This window comes from Camelina sativa, chromosome 10 (genome assembly GCF_030686135.1).
Source record: "Camelina sativa cultivar CO46 ecotype springtype chromosome 10, ASM3068613v1".
Lineage (NCBI taxonomy): Eukaryota > Viridiplantae > Streptophyta > Magnoliopsida > Brassicales > Brassicaceae > Camelina > Camelina sativa.
Genome location: NC_141889.1, coordinates 6,625,791 through 6,644,386, shown reverse-complemented (window position 1 = coordinate 6,644,386; position 18,596 = coordinate 6,625,791). Strand labels below are relative to the sequence as shown.

General features: G+C 36.2%; 4 protein-coding genes and 2 pseudogenes across 14 annotated transcripts; 4 read left to right on the top strand and 2 right to left on the bottom strand.

The window, feature by feature from the left end:
- Window positions 1-3,584: 3,584 nt before the first annotated feature.
- Window positions 3,585-4,473, top strand: LOC147935860 (protein GLUTAMINE DUMPER 2 pseudogene; annotated as a pseudogene).
- A 549-nt stretch (window positions 4,474-5,022) lies between these two features.
- Window positions 5,023-7,917, bottom strand: LOC104717680 (uncharacterized). Of its 4 annotated transcripts, none has more exons than XR_015568348.1 (10): window positions 7,176-7,917; window positions 7,030-7,097; window positions 6,867-6,937; window positions 6,539-6,778; window positions 6,250-6,413; window positions 6,111-6,161; window positions 5,961-6,013; window positions 5,751-5,874; window positions 5,484-5,581; window positions 5,023-5,408 (listed from the first exon to the last, which is right to left on the bottom strand). XR_015568348.1 is itself a non-coding variant. In XM_010435291.3 (10 exons), exons 1-10 carry the CDS (start codon window positions 7,484-7,486, stop codon window positions 5,337-5,339), a joined length of 1,257 nt encoding a protein of 418 aa, XP_010433593.1. In that variant the 5' UTR covers window positions 7,487-7,917; the 3' UTR covers window positions 5,023-5,336. The 4 variants fall into 4 exon arrangements, 1 of the variants encoding a protein (XP_010433593.1); XR_015568349.1 differs by having other exon boundaries at window positions 6,111-6,166; window positions 6,603-6,778; XR_015568350.1 differs by having other exon boundaries at window positions 6,603-6,778.
- A 992-nt stretch (window positions 7,918-8,909) lies between these two features.
- Window positions 8,910-9,739, top strand: LOC109126933 (pathogenesis-related protein PR-1 pseudogene; annotated as a pseudogene).
- Window positions 9,740-9,895: 156 nt separating this feature from the next.
- On the bottom strand, window positions 9,896-11,690 carry LOC104717679 (pathogenesis-related protein PR-1-like). The gene is made up of 2 exons (XM_010435290.3): window positions 11,401-11,690; window positions 9,896-10,480 (listed from the first exon to the last, which is right to left on the bottom strand). The coding sequence occupies exons 1-2, from the start codon at window positions 11,663-11,665 to the stop codon at window positions 10,116-10,118; spliced, it is 630 nt and encodes a 209-aa protein (XP_010433592.1). The 5' UTR covers window positions 11,666-11,690; the 3' UTR covers window positions 9,896-10,115.
- A 481-nt stretch (window positions 11,691-12,171) lies between these two features.
- On the top strand, window positions 12,172-15,450 carry LOC104717678 (Calmodulin-binding protein). 8 transcript variants are annotated; one of them, XR_015568344.1, is made up of 9 exons: window positions 12,172-12,358; window positions 12,562-12,641; window positions 12,735-12,810; window positions 12,966-13,024; window positions 13,155-13,654; window positions 13,747-13,907; window positions 14,001-14,204; window positions 14,337-14,596; window positions 14,695-15,450. XR_015568344.1 is itself a non-coding variant. In XM_010435287.3 (9 exons), exons 2-9 carry the CDS (start codon window positions 12,577-12,579, stop codon window positions 15,246-15,248), a joined length of 1,863 nt encoding a protein of 620 aa, XP_010433589.1. In that variant the 5' UTR covers window positions 12,172-12,358; window positions 12,562-12,576; the 3' UTR covers window positions 15,249-15,450. The 8 variants fall into 8 exon arrangements, 4 of the variants coding, with proteins under 4 accessions (XP_010433589.1, XP_010433590.1, XP_087325056.1 ...); XR_015568346.1 differs by having other exon boundaries at window positions 14,331-14,596; XM_010435287.3 differs by having other exon boundaries at window positions 14,353-14,596.
- A 1,052-nt stretch (window positions 15,451-16,502) lies between these two features.
- On the top strand, window positions 16,503-18,070 carry LOC104717677 (putative xyloglucan endotransglucosylase/hydrolase protein 23). The gene is made up of 3 exons (XM_010435286.3): window positions 16,503-17,018; window positions 17,115-17,308; window positions 17,550-18,070. Exons 1-3 carry the CDS (start codon window positions 16,746-16,748, stop codon window positions 17,944-17,946), a joined length of 864 nt encoding a protein of 287 aa, XP_010433588.1. The 5' UTR covers window positions 16,503-16,745; the 3' UTR covers window positions 17,947-18,070.
- Window positions 18,071-18,596: the final 526 nt, after the last annotated feature.

Sequence of the window (18,596 nt, the reverse complement as noted above, 5' to 3'; positions counted from 1 at the left end):
AAAAAACAGTAGATGCATTAACAAATATTAATTATTTGCAAGACTGCTTATAAAGTATTTGAGGTACATTGGTATTATATATATCGTTTTGTAAATTTATGTTTGTTGTTGCTGTTTGGTAATGTTTTACATCAATATTTATATTATGGAATTGGACTTTGAATAGGCAGTGAATACACCTGAGAAGATTATATAAAATTCCAAATAATAGTAAATTCTAATTTCAAATAATTTATATTAAATTTTGATTTAAAAAAATACAACACAAAAATAATATCTAAAAACAACCCGCCGCTGTAGCGCGGATACTAACATAGTATTATTATAATAACACATTATTTTGGTCCAGAGTGAATAAACTGTACTACACACATTAATTGAAAACATCTATAGAGAGAGGTATCATATCAACTATTGTGTTCAGAATAGTACATTGTTGAAATTTTGAGAAGCAAATTGCAGGTAAGTAAAAGTCACGGGGATGCTTGACTAATCACTCTCTCATGCCTTTGTATTATTGATACACAAACAATTGCATATCACCTATTAGTATATTTCCCAATTTCTGAACCTTCCTTTGTTTGGCACACACATTGCAAAAACATTGTTCCAAACTTCCAATTATAAACATTAAACCACCTCTGATCAAAAGATATACGTAGATAACACCAATATCTAGTTTTGAAACCATTAGATATTGCAACGTTCAGAGAATAATGCTTTCACCTAGTTTTTAAATTGTGTTTATTTCTTCATCTAATTACTTTTCAAGTGGCTCAATTACTCAGAGCTTACCTTTCTACATTCTAAAACGTATTTTTTTTGTTATAAAAGATAGATTTGTTCGTTGACTACTTAAATTAAAATGGGTAGAGTATGTACAATCCCTATTCATTAATATCCAGACTCATAGCCATACTTGTATGTATAACTCTGATTTAATAAACTTAACAAAATTAGGAACTAGTATATTAAATTAATTGTTAACAATATAAACAACAGAGCATTTGAACGTCAATATTAAGAGTTAAAAAATGTATCTATTATTTAACATAGATTATAAGTTTATAACCATGAAATCCCTGAGCAGAAATACATCCTACCATGTATTTTAGGCAACTTTTCTGGATTTTGCAAAATAAATTAAAGTAAAGAGGACAAGTATTCTGATTGTTTACCAAGCACAAACATGAAGAACCCATCCATCTTACCGATAAAACTGGTTCTAACTGGTCTAAGCCACTTTCGTAGAATAATTACCGGAAAAAGAAGAAGAATAGAACTCCAAAATTTAATCATCGTACTTAAATTTGTTTGTTCGAGAAACAAATGGGTTCCTAGGTATGTATTAATTTTATACATTATCTTCACATGTAACGTTGCCTATTTAACAAGAATATGATTCCCTATGATTCATGTACAAACACAAATCAAATCCGATAATTTAAGTCGGATCAGGGAATACATTATACGGACCACACACTTGTTAATTTAAATAGTGCACTTCCAGTCAGTAAAGAAAACTAGTCAATAAAATACTTTTAGGCTTTGGTTATAAAAAAAGTATATATAAATTAGTAACTTCTGTTATTACAAATAGTATCATTCGAGTTATGTATTCCGTCTCCACCACACATGTTATAGATGACAGTATGAATACATATACACAATGAGGGAAATGATTCAAATGAATTAACCTATACACTTTAGAGTATATGTCGTAGATTAATGTAAGAAGGGGATTGTGTTGGATGGAATATTAACCGCACAACAATATGTTGGCTTAGATGCTTTAGAAAAGTTTTGCCTTAGAAATTCCTTTTAGTCATCTAAATGAAATATTAGTTGTTTAACACAATACTTAGTGGACACATTAAAGAATGATATAAAAATATAAAATGAACGAATTAAAGAAAACAAGACGAAAAGTGAAAGAATGTGGAAATGGGGAACGTAAGTGAAAGTGATTGGAAACTAATGGAATATCCGTTTTTTCTCCTTATACATGGTGGAAGCTGACGCTGATTACTCATCTCATTCTATCATTTCATTTTACTGTATAATCCAGATGTCCCAACAAATCCAAGTAAAGTCATCCAAAGAAAGGTTAATGGAATTGAAATTGGTTTGAGTTGGTACGTTATTCCATATTTTTCAAAACTTTTACATTTTTTTTTGTGTGGTAATCACAAACTTTCTACTTTCAAAATACATATTTTTGGTTTGTCAAAAAAAAAATACATATTTTTGTTTTGAATCAGGGATTAGAACATGTATACTGTGCAATAGCTCCAGATTTAAACTTGGAATCTGGTCTTATCTAGCTCTTTCAAAGAAAAATTCATTCAATCAGTCGAACTACTCCAATAATTCAATTTTTGGTTTCTCGTACATATGCATTAGAACAATACTTCCGTTCACCTCTAGGGGTGAACCTCTCCATTCACCTCTTTGTAAAATAAGAAAATAAAATATGTATATACTATTATAAATTAAAAATTTAAACCATTTTTTTATAAACCCAAACCGACATATAATTTCATTCTAATTGTAAAATCTAAACTTTAACCATCTCATTTGTAAACCCAAACCGACATATAATTTTGTTGTAATTGTAAAATCTAAACCCTAACCATCTCATTTGTAAACCCAAACCGACATATAATTTCGCTCTAATTGTAAAATCTAAACCCTAATCATCTCATTTGTAAACCCAAACCGACATATAATTTCGTTCTAATTGTAAAATCTAAACCCTAATCATCTTATTTGTAAACTCAAACCGACATATAATTTTGTTTTAATTGTAAAATCTAAACCCTAACCACCTCATTTGTAAACCCAAACCGACATATAATTTCGTTTTAATTATAAAATCTACCCTAAAAAAATTATTTGTAAACCCAAACAGATATATAATTTCGTTTTAATTGTAAAATCTAAATTCTAAACAATTTATTTGTAAACCCAAATCGATACATAATTTTGTTCAAATTGTAAAATCTAAACCAAACCAATATTTAACTTTTCTTGATTAAAAGTACACATAATTTGTTTCCTCAATTGGTTTTGCTTTTTAATTTAATTTTCGTTTATTTTTAAAATAAGATAATGTTTAGAAGATTTTGATTTGTTAAAAAAGAGGAGGTGAAACAAATAGGTTAATGTGTAAATTGCCGTAACAAGATTATAAAACAATTATTCTTCACTTTCCCCCCCCCCCCCCCCCCCCGAATAGTTCCTCACTTTAACCTCGATCCATTATTGCATTTAAAGAGTATTAAAATCCGCCAATAAGATTTGAACTTTATTAAAGTAATAAAGAGAAGAGTGATATAAAAAGCCTAGGACAACATATAAAACTAATACATCGTCTTTAAATGTTAATAAAAAATAAATGTAAGTATTTAAAATTTCATCGTTATACCAAGGCCAATGAATTATTCACTCCATTATAGAAGATGATTCGCTAGAAAAAAATGATTTAGTTAATATACTCGCTCTAGTACACTCTCTACAAAGTACAAATCACGAATATTAAATTGGCAAGAGTCACATTAATCATTGATTCTCGTAATACAATACTGAACCATGCACAAAGCACAATCCAATGCATTAAGAATAATCCACTCTTCTATCTTCTATAAATGCCCCTTACAACATAATCTCTTCTCCCACCAATCTAAAAAAAAAAAAAAAAAAAAAAAAAAAAAAAAAAAAACTTTAATTTCATTCACACTCACCCCTACACATATAATACACCCAAAGGCCAAACACACATGCAGACAATGGAAGGACGACAATATAATTACCAAGACAGCAGAAACAGTACTAGCTCCTCCATGGTGGTGCCTCACTCACCGTGGCAATCTCCAGTTCCTTATCTCTTTGGTGGTTTAGCCGCCATGTTGGCTCTCATCTCCCTCGCTCTTCTCATTCTCGCTTGTTCTTACTGGAGACTCTCCGGCTCTGCTCAGCGTGACCTCGAGGGTGGAGATGATGCCAAACCCGACGGGGACACTAACAAGACTAAGCCCGCGACGATGCCGGAGAAGTTTCTCGTCATCATGGCTGGAGATGTCAAACCTACTTACCTAGCTACGCCGGCGACTCGGTTTGAGCAGACTCAGAGCTGTACTTGTGGCGATCATAGTGAAGAAAGATGAATAGGAGGCCAGCTAGTATAAAAGTGGTACGGCAGAGCACCGGAAGTTACGGTGACCTGTTGATTAGGAGTTGAGACAGGCGGGTCTGGTCGGGTCATAACGTGGACCTAACTTAGAGCGAGTGGGATAAATTTCATTTTTTTTGTTTTGTTTTTCATCGTTAGTTCGTATGGGTTTTAGTCCTTTATTTTTTTTTACTGTCCTCTATATTTTTCCCGTGTTCTGTGTCGACTGTCGAGGGAAATCCGGTTTATGTAATTTTTATGAGAACTTAAATACTATAATACTAATTACTGCTAAAAAGAAAGATTAGTAACTGTCATTACAAATGATACGACAAAACAAGAGGGAGAAACACATGTCTTCAGGTGAAAGAAAAACTTGAAGGCATGTGGCCACATTGGCACGTGCTGACGTGCCGAATATTATTAAGCTAATCTGTTGCGGCGAGACGAAGTTGAGAATTATTCTCTTTGCACCTTTATTCCTAAATTTCTATATATACCACTATCAACAATTAGCCCCAAATATATAACCATTTTTATCAATATTTTTTTTTCCGGCATATAACATTTATCTTTATAACCATTCAGTGAAACTGAAAAAGCATAGTTGGACAATGAGATATTAGTTTTTAGGCTGATCCGACAATGTGAACAGTGACATATATAATGGATGGGAGACTACTCTGCTACCAACTGAATAATTGTTTTTTTTTTAGCATGGGCAATTGGTCAATGGTTGGGGTCATGTGTGTACGTCCTTTCCTTTTCTCCCCCCTTTTCTTGTCCAATTCGTACTATGTTTATATGTGAACGTGTCTAACAAACGAGATCGCAACTGATGCAAACAGAACTACTGAAAAACCCAACATTAATTTTTACAAAGAACGAGTAGATCTGTACAGATTCATCGTTCGACAAAATGAATATCATTCGAATAACCATTAAGGAATAGTAGCATGAACTTTACCACAATTTGTATCGCATCATATAGTAAAAAGTAAAAACGATATAAATAACCAGGAACAAAAAAAAAGTTTGTAATGCAATCGCCTTCTTACAGTGCGCACCTCTGTATCAACTGAATCACACTTTTGGTCTAGTCGGTGGTGGAACTGGTGAACCACGCGCTGACTAATTAATTGCAGCGGTTAAAAATGCTGGGGGGCTAGAGACAGAAATGATCCATCATGTGGAAGACAACATCTTTGCCATCAGAATGTAACCAATATGTTTTAACCTACACATCACCCAAAAAAAAAACATTCTGTAAAATGCCATTAACAGAAATGCTTTCGAGTCTTAAGAAACTTACCTGGATGGTACTATGAGCGACATATCGTTGCTTACTATTGTGAAAGCTGACATCTATTCTTTCCCAAGATAGCTGACTGAGTCCATGTATCATTTCCTCTACATTCCACAGAAACCATAACATGATGAAGTTTGTGATTTGGATATAAGCAAGACCAATGGGCTATACATAATGAGGCAAGGATCTACCGCACTTCCGGAATATCTTATAGAGATATCATTGTTTCTAGCAAATCTAGAGAAAATATCAAGAGAGAAATGGACAAACCTTCGAGATCAGTGTTTTGCTCTGTTACTACTGTGGAAGTTGACCGGCAACTACCATTGTCTACATTTCCATTTTCGACGTATACAATGTGTGGATAGTTTGGATCAGTTTCTAGAAGGTTTGGCTGGAAGATGAGAAGGGTTAAGGTTTATTGATAAAATTCCTGTCACCACTAACGATGTACACAAATTACAACAAGTAAAGACATACCTTTGGGAGCTCATTTGGACGGCGAATTGAAGACGTCCTCCATCCAACCATGGCTTTGTCATTAGTTAAGGCAAACTCTCGTAAATGATAGAAATTTGAGAAATCACTGACAGTTACTAAGAAAACATGCTCTGTTTCAGGGAAGGATACAGTCGAAATTCACGTTTGCATATGCCACCCGACGCTTGAAAACATGTAGAGCTGATCTGTTCAGGTCATAAGAAGAGGTGAGCATATCTTAATCTGCAAGTCACCAATGAAAAAACACCCAGAGACCAAAGCAATTTACATGAATTTCAAGTCATCACAATCTGTAGCCATTCGGATAAGAAGTGGAGGATTTCCATCATCGTTGTCTACCAGAAACAAATGTTTTCCAGTCCTCCCAGCAGCCAAGTGTGCAGTTTGGGATGCTGTTCTTTCAAGAAACGGGAGGCCACAAAGAATCGGGAACTGAGCGGATAAAGACAAGCATAAGCATCTCACACAGAAACATATGATCTATACATATATATATATATATGAAAACCTTACAGAAACATTCTGACCTAGACATGCTATCTAAAACATCAATTCACCTGTCTATGTCCTCTTGAACCAAGATGAGGCGTTGCGAAAGTTATAAAGTTCATAGGTTCTAACCCAGCAATTTCGCCTCCTCTCGAGCTCTTGTCCTTGGAAGGAGAGTCCAAAGAGTCGACTTCGACTGACTGTTCATACAGCTTCCCAATGGCATATCTTGCAACAAGACCTCCTAAAGAATGAGCCACAAAAGAGATCTTCTTCAGCCCACTTCTGTTCTTAACAACAGCCAAAACCTTCACAAGATATTTTCCAAACATGGCAATCAAGAACTATAACAACAATTTGCAGACCAAAGAGAAAAGAACAATGCTGGCAAAATACCTCATTAGCAAGCCTTTCACCCATTTTATCAACACCATCAAATGTCAACGTTGCACTATTACTCTCGCTACCTGCTTCAAACAGTTTCATCAAAATCTAAAACATCATAAAACTACAGAGCATTCAAAACCACAAATCTCTAAAGGTTAAAGAAACAACGCACGGTGAACAAGTACTTTGTCCGGGAACTTCTTCACGAACTGCTCCGCCGCATATTTCCAATCCGCCGCACTAATCCAACACAGGAATTAGCAAAGAGTCTATCACCAACTGTATTCGTTTTGAAACCTCTTTGATTGTGTTTTTTACCTGCCAACGATTCCGTTAACCATAACCACCAAATGATCCGGCTTCTCAGCAGATTCCATAACAGCCGCATCGAAAAAATCCTCGCCGCCGTTGTCTATCTCCGTCTTCAGCTCTCTTTTGCTCCGATTCGCCGCGAAACAACCGATTCCAAGGCGGTTCATCCACTCCATTTGATTCGGATTCTTTGACCGAGTGGGGAATCTAAGGCGTAATCCGAAACGGAACTGGAGTTGACTAGGCCGAATAAATCGAGGCGAAGACGGAATCAAATCGGGGATTGAGATTTGGAATCTGGAGAAGGAAGCGATCATGTGGAAGTAAAAAAAAAAGTAAGCAATATAAAAAGAAGGAAGTAGTAATCTTCCTGAGTAAACCAAGTGATGACGACAAGTCTCGTTAAACTTTTTCCGGCGAAGAAGCGTTACAGTTGCGGTTTTTGCGGAGGCGCTAATGAACAGTAGTGGTAACACATCCAAGAAAACACTTGGTCAAAGTATGTTTTTTTCTAATATTAATATAGGATGAAGGATAATCTAATTCTATATTAATGTTGATGTTAACAGAAAAAAAAATTAACTCTAATTTTGGAAGGCTTTACAGAACTATATATATATAGTTGTGTTAATACATCTCATTAAGATGCAGAGATTTACTTCATTACAATTACATTTAATAATTAAAATAAAATCAAAAACATTATTAGAAAAAGAAAAAAAAAAGTTATAGCAATTACATCTCACCTCAATATAAAATGTAGAGATTTATTTCTTAAGTGATTTCAAATTATTTGTATGCTCTGTTAGAAAGTAAAGTACAATTAAGTCAAATCTTTTCATTTCGATTTGTCTTACGCGATTTTGCTAATTTAATTGTTTTTTTTGTCCGATCTTCTTCCTTTCTTAATTTCATCCCTTACTTACTAAATATGTCGATTTCTCTTTTATCATTGCATGGATTAAATTGGTCACATATAGGTGATCTCTTATATATGAGTATCCAAGCTAGCTATAGCGTTGGTTTGGAATACACATTTAGACTGTTGATTCATGGGAGGGGCGTTATTATGCACTTACGATACATAGAGTTTTATGATTTCATATATACCTATCAAATTTTGTGCCCTCAATTTCAGCCAAGAAGTTCAGCCATGAACTTTCTGAGCGCTAGCTTAGTATAGTAAGCTTTCCAAATTTCAATAATAGCTTACATCAGACTCAAAGTATGCGACAACAAAGTGAAAACCCAAAAAAACAAGTGTACAAGAGAAGACTAATTAACCCAATCATGCAAAAAAAAAAAACGACGTATACGCGGAGATGTTCATTTTTCTAGTTTCAAATATTGGGAGTGTGCACATATGAGTTGGCATGTTGACATATTGTTCCGTGACGACAACGGACAACCCATATCATCAGCCTATATAATACGGCCAACATTAGGTTTCACGGGATAACACATATAAAACACAATCATACCCTCTCATTGTCATATGTCTCCAATAATGAAAAATCCATATTTGTCCTCAATCTCTTTTTTCTTTTTTCCGTTCTAAAATATACAATCTGCCAGACAAAGCAATCTTTCATTCACACTGGTAATCCACGTTATGCGGTTAAAAAATAGACACAGCCGCTAAAAAAAAAAAAAAAAACTCAAATTTGTATCCATACATTTCCAACACAATTTATCGATTCCTTAATTTTCTCTGTATATTTAAATAACACACTAAAACCTCCGAATTCATTAGCACCTACAAAACAATATAATCTCAAAAAAGAGAGAGGATGAACTCATCCTGTTTACGAGTAATATTACTCTTAGGTGCCATTAATGCCGTCGTTTCTTTAACAATAACCAGATCTTCAACAATAACCAAATCTTCATCAATAACCAAATTTTCATCACTTGGTCATGTGTTCCAAATCTGTAAGGGGTTGTGTCCGGGATGTGATCACGACTCCTTGCAGTTCTTGTTCCGACACAACCTGGTCCGTGCCGCCAGATTCGAACCTCCTTTGATGTGGGACAGCAGGCTCCAGAACTACGCTCAAGGGTGGGCTAATCAACGAAGGGGGGATTGTGCTTTGAGACACTCTTTCTCCAACGGACAGTTTAATCTTGGTGAGAACATCTACTGGGGATTCGGCGCTAACTGGTCTCCGGCCGACGCAGTGGTTGCTTGGGCCAGCGAGAAGAGGTTTTATCATTACGGCTCCAACACGTGCGACCCTGGTCAGATGTGTGGCCATTACACACAGATCGTGTGGAAGAACACGAGGAGGGGTGCGCACGTGTGGTATGCAACAATGGTGGAATCTTCATGACTTGTAACTATGATCCTCCCGGTAACTACATTGGCCAGAAACCCTACTAATCATCATTCATCTTTTGATCCGATTCTCTCAAGTCATCTTATTTTTAGATTGTATTATGACTTTTTGAGGAAATTAGGTGGGTGTATTTGTGTATTTTAATTGCTAGATTAATAGAAGTCTTTTGTGTGGGGTTTGTGATATTGATTTATGTATCTCGATTGTTATAATTGATGGATGTAATTGCATTAACGGTTATTCATATATCCGTAAGAATGCGCAGTATATATAAAATATAAAAAGATGATATGTTTTTTAAGAAATTCAAAATTGCAAACGGGATTAGTGTTTTAACATGGTCTCATATAATAATATAAATAGCATTTAGTTATGATTTAAGAAAATTAGTAGAACTATAGATGATCTTTTTGTATACCAAAAAAAAAAACAAACATTTGGAGACATGACCATCACAAAATGAAACAACAAAATGTTCATAACACCACCAACTTAAGATCCACACGATGATAGATTTCGAAAGAAACAAAAGACACAAAGAATAAAAACATATGTAGATTAAGAAATCACCAACGTTAATTAAAATTGAAAACCAAAGTGTTAGACAAAGTTAGTAAGGCTTCTCTCCAACGTAGTTACCCGGAGGGTCGTAATTGCAAGTGATGAAAACTCCTGCGCCATTCTCGCAGACAACTCGAGCGCAACCTAGGAGCCTGGTTTCACGCCACACGATCTGAGTGTAGTGACCACACATACCGCTCCCTTCACACGAGTTAGTCATGTGGTTGTAGGACTGAGCCTCTACGGTCCATGACTCCACTGCAAAAGTCGGTGTAAAGTCTGAGCCACTTCCCCAGAACAAGTTCTCACCGTATGGACCGGTGGAGTGGGTTAGGGAGCAGTCATAACGCCTTTGGTTAGCCCACCATTCTGCGTAGCTCGCAATCTTTCCGTCCCACACCAGTGGAGGCAGGCCTGTTGGGAATGAAAATTTTCAAGTCAACTACAAAGTTATTAATTAATGGGAGATTCTAAAAAATAACACCAAAATAAGTTTTTTTTTTCAAACTTAGCACAACATTTCTAAAATTCCAAAAATAGCATCAATTAATATTTTAAAATTAAATATTAAATTCAAAATACTAATTCCTATTCTTCACTACTATACCCTATATCCTAAATGTGAAATTGAGAACCCAAACTTAAAAAACAAAATTCTGAAATTTAATTTTAAATATTTTAACGTGTTAAATAGTGCTATTTTTGAAAATTTATGGAATGTGTACTATAATTGTCCATAAGACTTGTTTTAGTGCTATTTTAAGGTATTTCTCTAATTTAATTTGATCCCACAATTATGCAAACAATATATCAAATTGTTCGTTTTTAAAGGTAGTCCATTTCCTTTGATCGTGTTTCGTGTATATATTAAGGTCCCGAACAAAACAAATTACAGTATATATCTGGTCTTTAGCTATAAGAAAATAGCAGACGACAAAAAAAAAACTATAAGAAAATAGCAGAATTATTAAGGAAATATTTTGTTATATATATTACATTTATACAAATCTATCCCTAATATGATATTTTCAGACGTAAATTTGGCCTATAAGAAACTCTTTAACAGAACTGATCTTAAGTTGTATAATAATCACAGAACTACCACCATTTAGTAGACTGAGCAAAATGTAAAGTATAAAATGTAAGATAAACCATACACAGTTATCCCAATCGTCTTATCATGATCATATAATTTCTTATGAATATGACGACAAAGATTACAAAGATCCCAAGTGACCGTTTATGTTGTTTATGCTCTCATAAGTTCTTAATTAATATCACATGCATACGGTCTTAGTTAATTTAATTCTATAATCAAATATACAAAAAAGTACCTAGGCCGCTTCGGACAGTATTATGTGGTTCAAGAAATTGTTGTTCGAACGAGCCCGTGGGTGGTTGGTAGGTGGGAGGAGGATGATAGAGGATAGGTTTGGGGCTGGGAGTTGGGAGCGGCTTGGGTTTGGCAACGTAGGAAGGAGGGCTCGGGACTGTAGGTAACCGAGGACGGTAATAGTCTGCATGAACGGCATGGATGGCGACCAAGAGAATGGCAATTGCGAAGAGTATGGTTTGGGTTGATGTTGTGGGAGTCGCCATCTTTGTGTTCCTTAGATTTGGATGGTGGAAGAAAAATGATTTGATGAGGTTGATTATATATATGTTTAAAAATAAGTGCGCATAATTAATGATGACTAAATGCAATTTGGGAAAATGTCAACTAGAGAAGTGGCTTCCATGTTCGATTATGGTTACCACTTACCACTTGTCGCTTTAGTAAAGAAGAGCTTGTAGATTTTTTAACCATGCAAGTAGGGTTATTTATTTATTATTCCATATATATAGACTAAAGTCTTAAGATAAATAAATCAGATTGAATTGAAGTATTAGAAATAAAATTATTTATAAGAAAAAAAAAGCAGCAGGCATATGTGGAACGGACGGCTAGGATTTTATGTGACAACCAAAAGGTCGCATGACGAGGGGAGTGGCGTGGATGACTTGGAGAATGTCGTAGTGGGGGCCCATTGGACTTATCTGCCAAGTGTTGACACGTGAGTAGCACGGCATCTCCACCGTAAAAAGCCGTAGACCCTCACCACACCGTACCACATAAAAAACACACACACTCAAACTCTGTCACACCGAGATTGACCAATTACTGTACCTAACCAAAACAAAACAGAGAATCGAACGAAGAGCAACGGAGACGGAGGCTCTGTCGGGAAACAAATAGACAACACCAAATTACTCCCCGTCGCCGGCGGCTAATTCACTCAGGCCATCGGACATGTAATTTTCTCTCTCGCTTGATATCTAATTGGTTACGGAGTGAGTCTGTTCGAAGTCTTCGACGGAGGATTTGGTTAGGGGAATTTAGGGTTTCGTGTTTTAATGTTCCTGGGGATGTTGATGATTTCGCCGAGTCCAGTCTAATTTATGTACTTTGTGCTGTTTGCAGATCTCAGAAATTAGGGTTTTTTAATTTTTTGTAGAGGAAGTAAGGGAATATGAAGAGGAACTTAGAGGGGAACGATGAAGACAAGCCTGAGCGAAAGCGTCCTGCTCTTGCTAGGTCTTTCTCTGATTTTTATTTAACCTGATTGATTCTGCAATTTTCTAAAAGACTTTTTTTGCTGTGTCTTTTTTTGTTATTCTTATGGTGCAGTGTGATTGTTGAGGCTTTGAAAGTAGACAGTTTGCAAAAGCTTTGCTCGTCTCTGGAACCTATCCTCCGCCGAGTTGTAAGATTTTGTTTACTTTTTTTCTTTCTTGCTCTGTTTCTCTGTTGTATTTTCTTCTCTGTCTCTGTTAAAACCTTAGTTATGTGTTTAGGTTTTTATTTTTTAATCAGTTTCCATTATTAAGGTCTTAGTAGTACGGTATTGGTGTTGAACAGGTTAGTGAGGAAGTGGAACGTGCTTTAGCTAAATTAGCACCTGCTGGGCTTACTGCAAGGTAATATCTTTTGTTCAATGGCTAGCTTATTATATATAACTTAGTGGCCCTTGGATTTGGATAGTGTTCTGTGCTTTAGCTCGTTCGAAATTAGGTAGTGTGTATCCTGAAATGTATTAGCACTTTGCAGTTCTGGGTCTTCTCCGAAACGAATTGGATGTCCAGATGCCCGGAATTTGCAGCTGCAATTCAAGTCTAGGTTATCTCTCCCATTATTCACTGGAGGGAGAGTGGAAGGAGAGCAAGGTGCTGCTATCCATGTTGTATTGATTGATGCAAACATTGGCCGTCCTGTAACATTTGGACCCGAAGCTTCTCTGAAGCTTGATGTTGTTGTGCTTGGGGGTGACTTTAACAACGAAAATAATGAAGACTGGACCCAGGAAGAGTTTGAGAGCCATGTTGTGAAAGAGCGTGAAGGAAAGAGACCGTTGCTTACTGGATACATGTGTGTTGTTCTCAAAGAAGGGGTTGGCACTTTGGGTGAGGTAACTTTCACAGATAATTCAAGCTGGATTCGAAGTCGGAAGTTCAGACTTGGTTTGAGGGTTGCCTCTGGTTATTGTGATGGGGCACGCATACGTGAGGCAAAGACAGAAGCTTTCCATGTTAGAGATCATAGGGGAGAATGTATGTGTTTTCTTATCGTTATCTCTTTCTGACTTGTACTTGCACACTTCTCTTTCTTCTGACACAATGTGTTGTCGGATTGTTGTATGCAGTGTACAAGAAACATTATCCACCTGCTTTGAATGATGAGGTGTGGAGGTTGGATAAGATTGGTAAAGATGGTGCGTTCCATAAGAAGTTAAGAGCTGCAGGAATAGTTACTGTTGAAGGCTTTCTGAGAAATTTGGTCAGGGATTCTGCAAAACTACGAGCTGTAAGTACCTATAACGTGAAGCTCATTGATATTGGATGAGAATTATTATTCAATTTACGCTCATGAATAATTATGTGTCTGATGTGTGTCTAGATTCTTGGAAGCGGCATGTCAAATAAGATGTGGGATGTGCTAGTGGAGCACGCAAAAACTTGTGTCCTAAGTGGTAAACTTTATGTCTACTATGCTGAAGATTTAAGGACTGTCGGCGTTGTGTTCAATAACATTTACGAGCTAAGTGGCTTCATTTCTGGGGACCAATACTTTTCTGCTGATTCACTCTCTGAAAGCCAAAAGGTCTATTACATTCTCCTTAACTTTGGCACTTATTTTCTTTTTGCTGGTTGGTATTATTGTTCTGGAAAACTCTTATTTACGGATCTTGGTTTTACTGATGTTTGATTACATCTTATGTTATAAAAGTTTTAGTGTTTAATTCTGAAAGGTATACGTGGATGAACTGGTGAGGAAAGCATATGAAAATTGGAACCAGGTCGTGGAGTATGAAGGCAAATCTCTTTTAAACTTCAACCAACCTGAGAGGTTGGATACTTTTCAGACTGATCCTGCAGCGACTTTGGCTAATTATTCTACCACCGCTGCTGCTGACAATCCAATACATGTGACAGTAATTCCATCTGCAGTGCCTCCTAATCATTCTTCACTGCTTTCAGAATTCTCAATTGGAGGTTTGAATTTTAGTCCCTTGTAAATCACTAAATCGTTAAGATATTGCGTTCTTGGTTCTGTATCATAACATTGCCTTCCATTTTGTTCTCTGTTGCAGGGTATAATCAAACGTTGGCAACAGCGCAGCCTCATAACCCGCAAGAACAATTCGACAATGGTTTGCAGCAAGATCAGTTCATGGGAATACGTCAACATCAAACTCAAACCACCATAGAGAATGAAAATGTAACTGGGTTCGTTTTTGGTCCTCCACAGTCAGCCACAGGCGGGTACCAAGACATTGAATCTTCTATTGATCAGGAAAATCTTAATCCTTTTGAAGACTGGTCAAAACATCATGAGGGCGACTTTTTCTCTGAAGAAGAGATCCGGCAAAGAAGCCATGAACTGTTAGCGAATGAGGACATGCAAGAGCTCCTTCAGCTCTTCAACATGGGAGATGGCAATGAGGAAGATGGGTTTGCTTTGCCATCATTTATGCATAATACACCGACGATGCAGGGATATGATGAGGAGGACCGTGGGCGATCAGGAAAAGCTGTTGTTGGGTGGCTAAAGATAAAAGCTGCAATGAGATGGGGGTTTTTCATTAGGAGGAAAGCTGCTGAGAGGAGAGCACATATTGTGGAGCTTGATGATGATGATGAATAGATAGTCAGGTTGCTTGCTAGTATATATAGTAATAGTAGACCTGTACAGTTTAGGAATGTATATCATTATATCAACATCACTAACCGATAGTCAGGTTGCTTGCTAATATGCTTGTGGTGGGCTACTTACTAGCATTGATGATTCCATGAATCTCCATTCCACCATTTCTTTGCAAAGATTGATTTGAAGATCAGTTTTTCCATGAATTTTTGCAACAACTTCGATAATTTTTGCAATGATTGATTTTCGCAGTTTTCACCTTTGGTATGAGAGCAAAATGAGTCTGAGATGAGTTAACAGCATATGGATATCCTCTGATCTCTTCTCTTGTGATAGAAACTCAGAGAAGTTTGATATGGCTTCTTCCTTGTTTTGTAGAGCATTTGAGGATGTTAAAGCATCTTTAATAATACGGTAGAGTATTGAAATAGCTGAATAGGTTAACACGATAAGAAACTTTTTAACTCCACATATCATTAACTCTAGAAGCAAAACAATGAAACATTATTTGATCAAATATTGCATAAAGTATGTATGAGAAATTAAACTGTATCACATCTACTAAATTGGAATTTAAACGATGACCTACGGAAGTACTAAAAATAATCTTCAGCACAGCAGTAAGACAAGAAAGCTTGGAAACAATCTGATTATTTTCGTATCTTGTAGTAATTAATGTCTTCCATTGATGAAAGACCCAATAAATATAGACCCATTTACCCAACTCATGAAAGACATGTCTCTTGTCTCAAAACTTTTTTCATAGGAGAACCAAACAAGCAGATATTTAGACCATGCAGCACGTAACATGTCTACATGTTTTAGTATATAAAAAGGAGTTAGGTTTGGCGAATCTACGGCAAGAATTTGTCACAATATTCTTTAGATTTTGACTAATCCAACTAACACAATTCCAGATATTTTGATATCAACTGCTAATTTATTTTTATTTTTCTGCAAAATTGTTATCAAAAAGAAAAGGAAAAAAATACACACATGTAAAATTATTTTGTGAATTTCATCTTTAAGGGAGGGTCTAGAGTTTACATGCGTGTGGGGGACTGATTCTAAGAAGGCTGGCACTTGGATCCTTTGCTTAATATGAAACTTGTCAATAAAGATGGTCATCACAATTACAAGTAGGGAGAGATCTTAGCTGTGTCCCATACGGCCATACCCATACTTATCTAGAAAAAAAAGCGACGATGGTCAAGATTAAATAAATGTATAAAGAAGACATTTTAACAAATCCGCGTCTCCAACTCCAAAGACCAAAGTCACTAGCCATCACTTTCCACCTTCCAGCTGTCCGAATCAAGACGCGCCTTTTTTTCTTCACCAAACCAAACCTATCGTCCCGATCGAACCTTCCTCTCTGGCTGCTTCTGCTCTTACTATAAATACAACCAATACGACATCACCGAAAAACGTACCTAATAAATCTAAACTCACAACACACAAAAAAAAACAAAGACAATAATATATAATATATAGGCAATGGCGGGGATCAATTACTCCACCACCATGTTGGTTCTTTTGGTTGCTGCTCTTATAATATGCTCTGTTTCCGCCAACTTTCAACGAGACGTGGAGGTAACATGGGGAGATGGACGTGGGCAGATCACAAACAACGGCGATCTTCTCACACTCGCTCTTGACAAAGCCTCAGGTTCAGGATTTCAATCCAAGAACGAATATTTGTTTGGTAAAATCGACATGCAGATCAAGCTCGTTGCCGGAAACTCAGCTGGAACAGTCACCGCTTACTATGTAAGTCCCTCCTTATTAGCTTTAGTGTTGTTTTCTAAAGTACACATAACTTTAGAGTAGTTTAGGCGCTAAATGTGTTTTTATTTTGATTTATAGTTAAAATCTCCTGGATCTACATGGGACGAGATTGATTTCGAGTTCCTTGGAAATCTAAGTGGTGATCCTTACACACTTCATACAAATGTCTTTACACAAGGCAAAGGCGATAGAGAACAACAATTTAAGCTCTGGTTCGATCCCACTAGTGATTTCCACACTTACTCTATCCTCTGGAACTCACAACGCATCATGTAAGCCTTCTTCTTTCTTGATCCCAACATTGTTAAATAAAGTTGACGATATCGTAAACCAAATAGCAAATCCGAACCAAAACAGTCCATCTAATACTAGATTAGGTTTTACTTTTGTTACTATTATTATTTTTTTTTTTTTTTTTTTTTTTGGACAAACTTTTGTTACTATTATTTATAAACCAAATCTTGAAACAACTCTTTTGAAGATAATCTTGTTTGTTTTTTTCTATCAATTCAGATTCTCCGTGGATGGAACTCCAATAAGAGAATTCAAGAACATGGAATCTCAAGGAACTCTGTTTCCCAAGAACCAGCCGATGAGAATGTACTCAAGTCTATGGAACGCAGAAGACTGGGCCACAAGGGGTGGTCTCGTCAAAACCGACTGGTCTAAAGCTCCTTTCACCGCTTCCTACCGCGGTTTCAACGTAGAAGCTTGCGTCCTGGTCAACGACCAGTCGTCATGCCCTAACGGGTCAGAACAAGGAAGTAGTGGTTCGTGGTTGTCCCAAGAGCTAGACTCGACAGGTCAAGAACAGATGAGACGGGTGCAGAATAACTACATGATCTACAATTACTGTACGGACACTAACAGGTTCCCTCAAGGTCTCCCACGCGAGTGCTTATCTACGTGAAGCTTTTAAGCAAAATATCCAAAGCCTTTAAAACTAATACTACTATTCTTTCATTCAATATCATATAAAGTATCAAATGTTTAGTTACATCTTTCTATGTGAGTATATGCGTATTTAAATGTTCCATCACCTTCCCAATTAAACGTAGTAACGTACCATCAGAAAAATTAGAGTCATAGACCAATGTGAGAACAGATAAAACAAAAGAAAAAGCATTTCATCTTAATTCCAAAATGAACAACGTAAACCCTATATAACTTAACAAACCCTCCGCCATGGCCATGACCATGAGGTCTCGTCCAGCACTTTAACAATGTGAATTTTCTCATGCTATCCTTAGGAACTGTTGTGTCCTATTGGATACATCTTCTGCTTGGTCCAACATGATTGTACATATCTAAGGAGATAAGCTTATGTTATTTTCTTTGTCCGTTTTGTTTGTTTTGTCCCGTTATTTACCAATTACACTCGTAAGTTTGAATACATATTATGATTCATTAATGGTAATAAATATAAACCACTAGACTACAAATTCCGGTTTTTATTTAATTGTTTGTACACCAAACAATAAGATAATGCCATAATCTTATTTGCATGATATTAACCTTTCACCTTCTCTTTTTTGTTTTTTTTTGTTCAACAACCTTTCA

What these genes read in the sequence shown, in the direction of transcription:
- LOC104717677 (XM_010435286.3), top strand. Translation starts at nt 16,746, where the DNA reads ATGGCGGGGATCAATTACTCCACCACCATGTTGGTTCTTTTGGTTGCT. An exon ending in GAACAGTCACCGCTTACTAT is followed by an intron (nt 17,019 to 17,114) that starts GTAAGTCCCTCC and finishes TTTGATTTATAG; the next exon opens with TTAAAATCTCCTGGATCTAC. An exon ending in TGGAACTCACAACGCATCAT is followed by an intron (nt 17,309 to 17,549) that starts GTAAGCCTTCTT and finishes CTATCAATTCAG; the next exon opens with ATTCTCCGTGGATGGAACTC.
- LOC104717680 (XM_010435291.3), bottom strand. Translation starts at nt 7,486, where the DNA reads ATGATCGCTTCCTTCTCCAGATTCCAAATCTCAATCCCCGATTTGATT. An exon ending in GCAAAACACTGATCTCGAAG is followed by an intron (nt 5,582 to 5,750) that starts GTTTGTCCATTT and finishes TGTGGAATGTAG; the next exon opens with AGGAAATGATACATGGACTC. An exon ending in TCGCTCATAGTACCATCCAG is followed by an intron (nt 5,409 to 5,483) that starts GTAAGTTTCTTA and finishes GGTGATGTGTAG; the next exon opens with GTTAAAACATATTGGTTACA.
- LOC104717679 (XM_010435290.3), bottom strand. Translation starts at nt 11,665, where the DNA reads ATGGCGACTCCCACAACATCAACCCAAACCATACTCTTCGCAATTGCC. An exon ending in TACTGTCCGAAGCGGCCTAG is followed by an intron (nt 10,481 to 11,400) that starts GTACTTTTTTGT and finishes CATTCCCAACAG; the next exon opens with GCCTGCCTCCACTGGTGTGG.
- LOC104717678 (XM_010435287.3), top strand. Translation starts at nt 12,577, where the DNA reads ATGAAGAGGAACTTAGAGGGGAACGATGAAGACAAGCCTGAGCGAAAG. An exon ending in AACCTATCCTCCGCCGAGTT is followed by an intron (nt 12,811 to 12,965) that starts GTAAGATTTTGT and finishes GGTGTTGAACAG; the next exon opens with GTTAGTGAGGAAGTGGAACG. An exon ending in CCTGCTGGGCTTACTGCAAG is followed by an intron (nt 13,025 to 13,154) that starts GTAATATCTTTT and finishes AGCACTTTGCAG; the next exon opens with TTCTGGGTCTTCTCCGAAAC.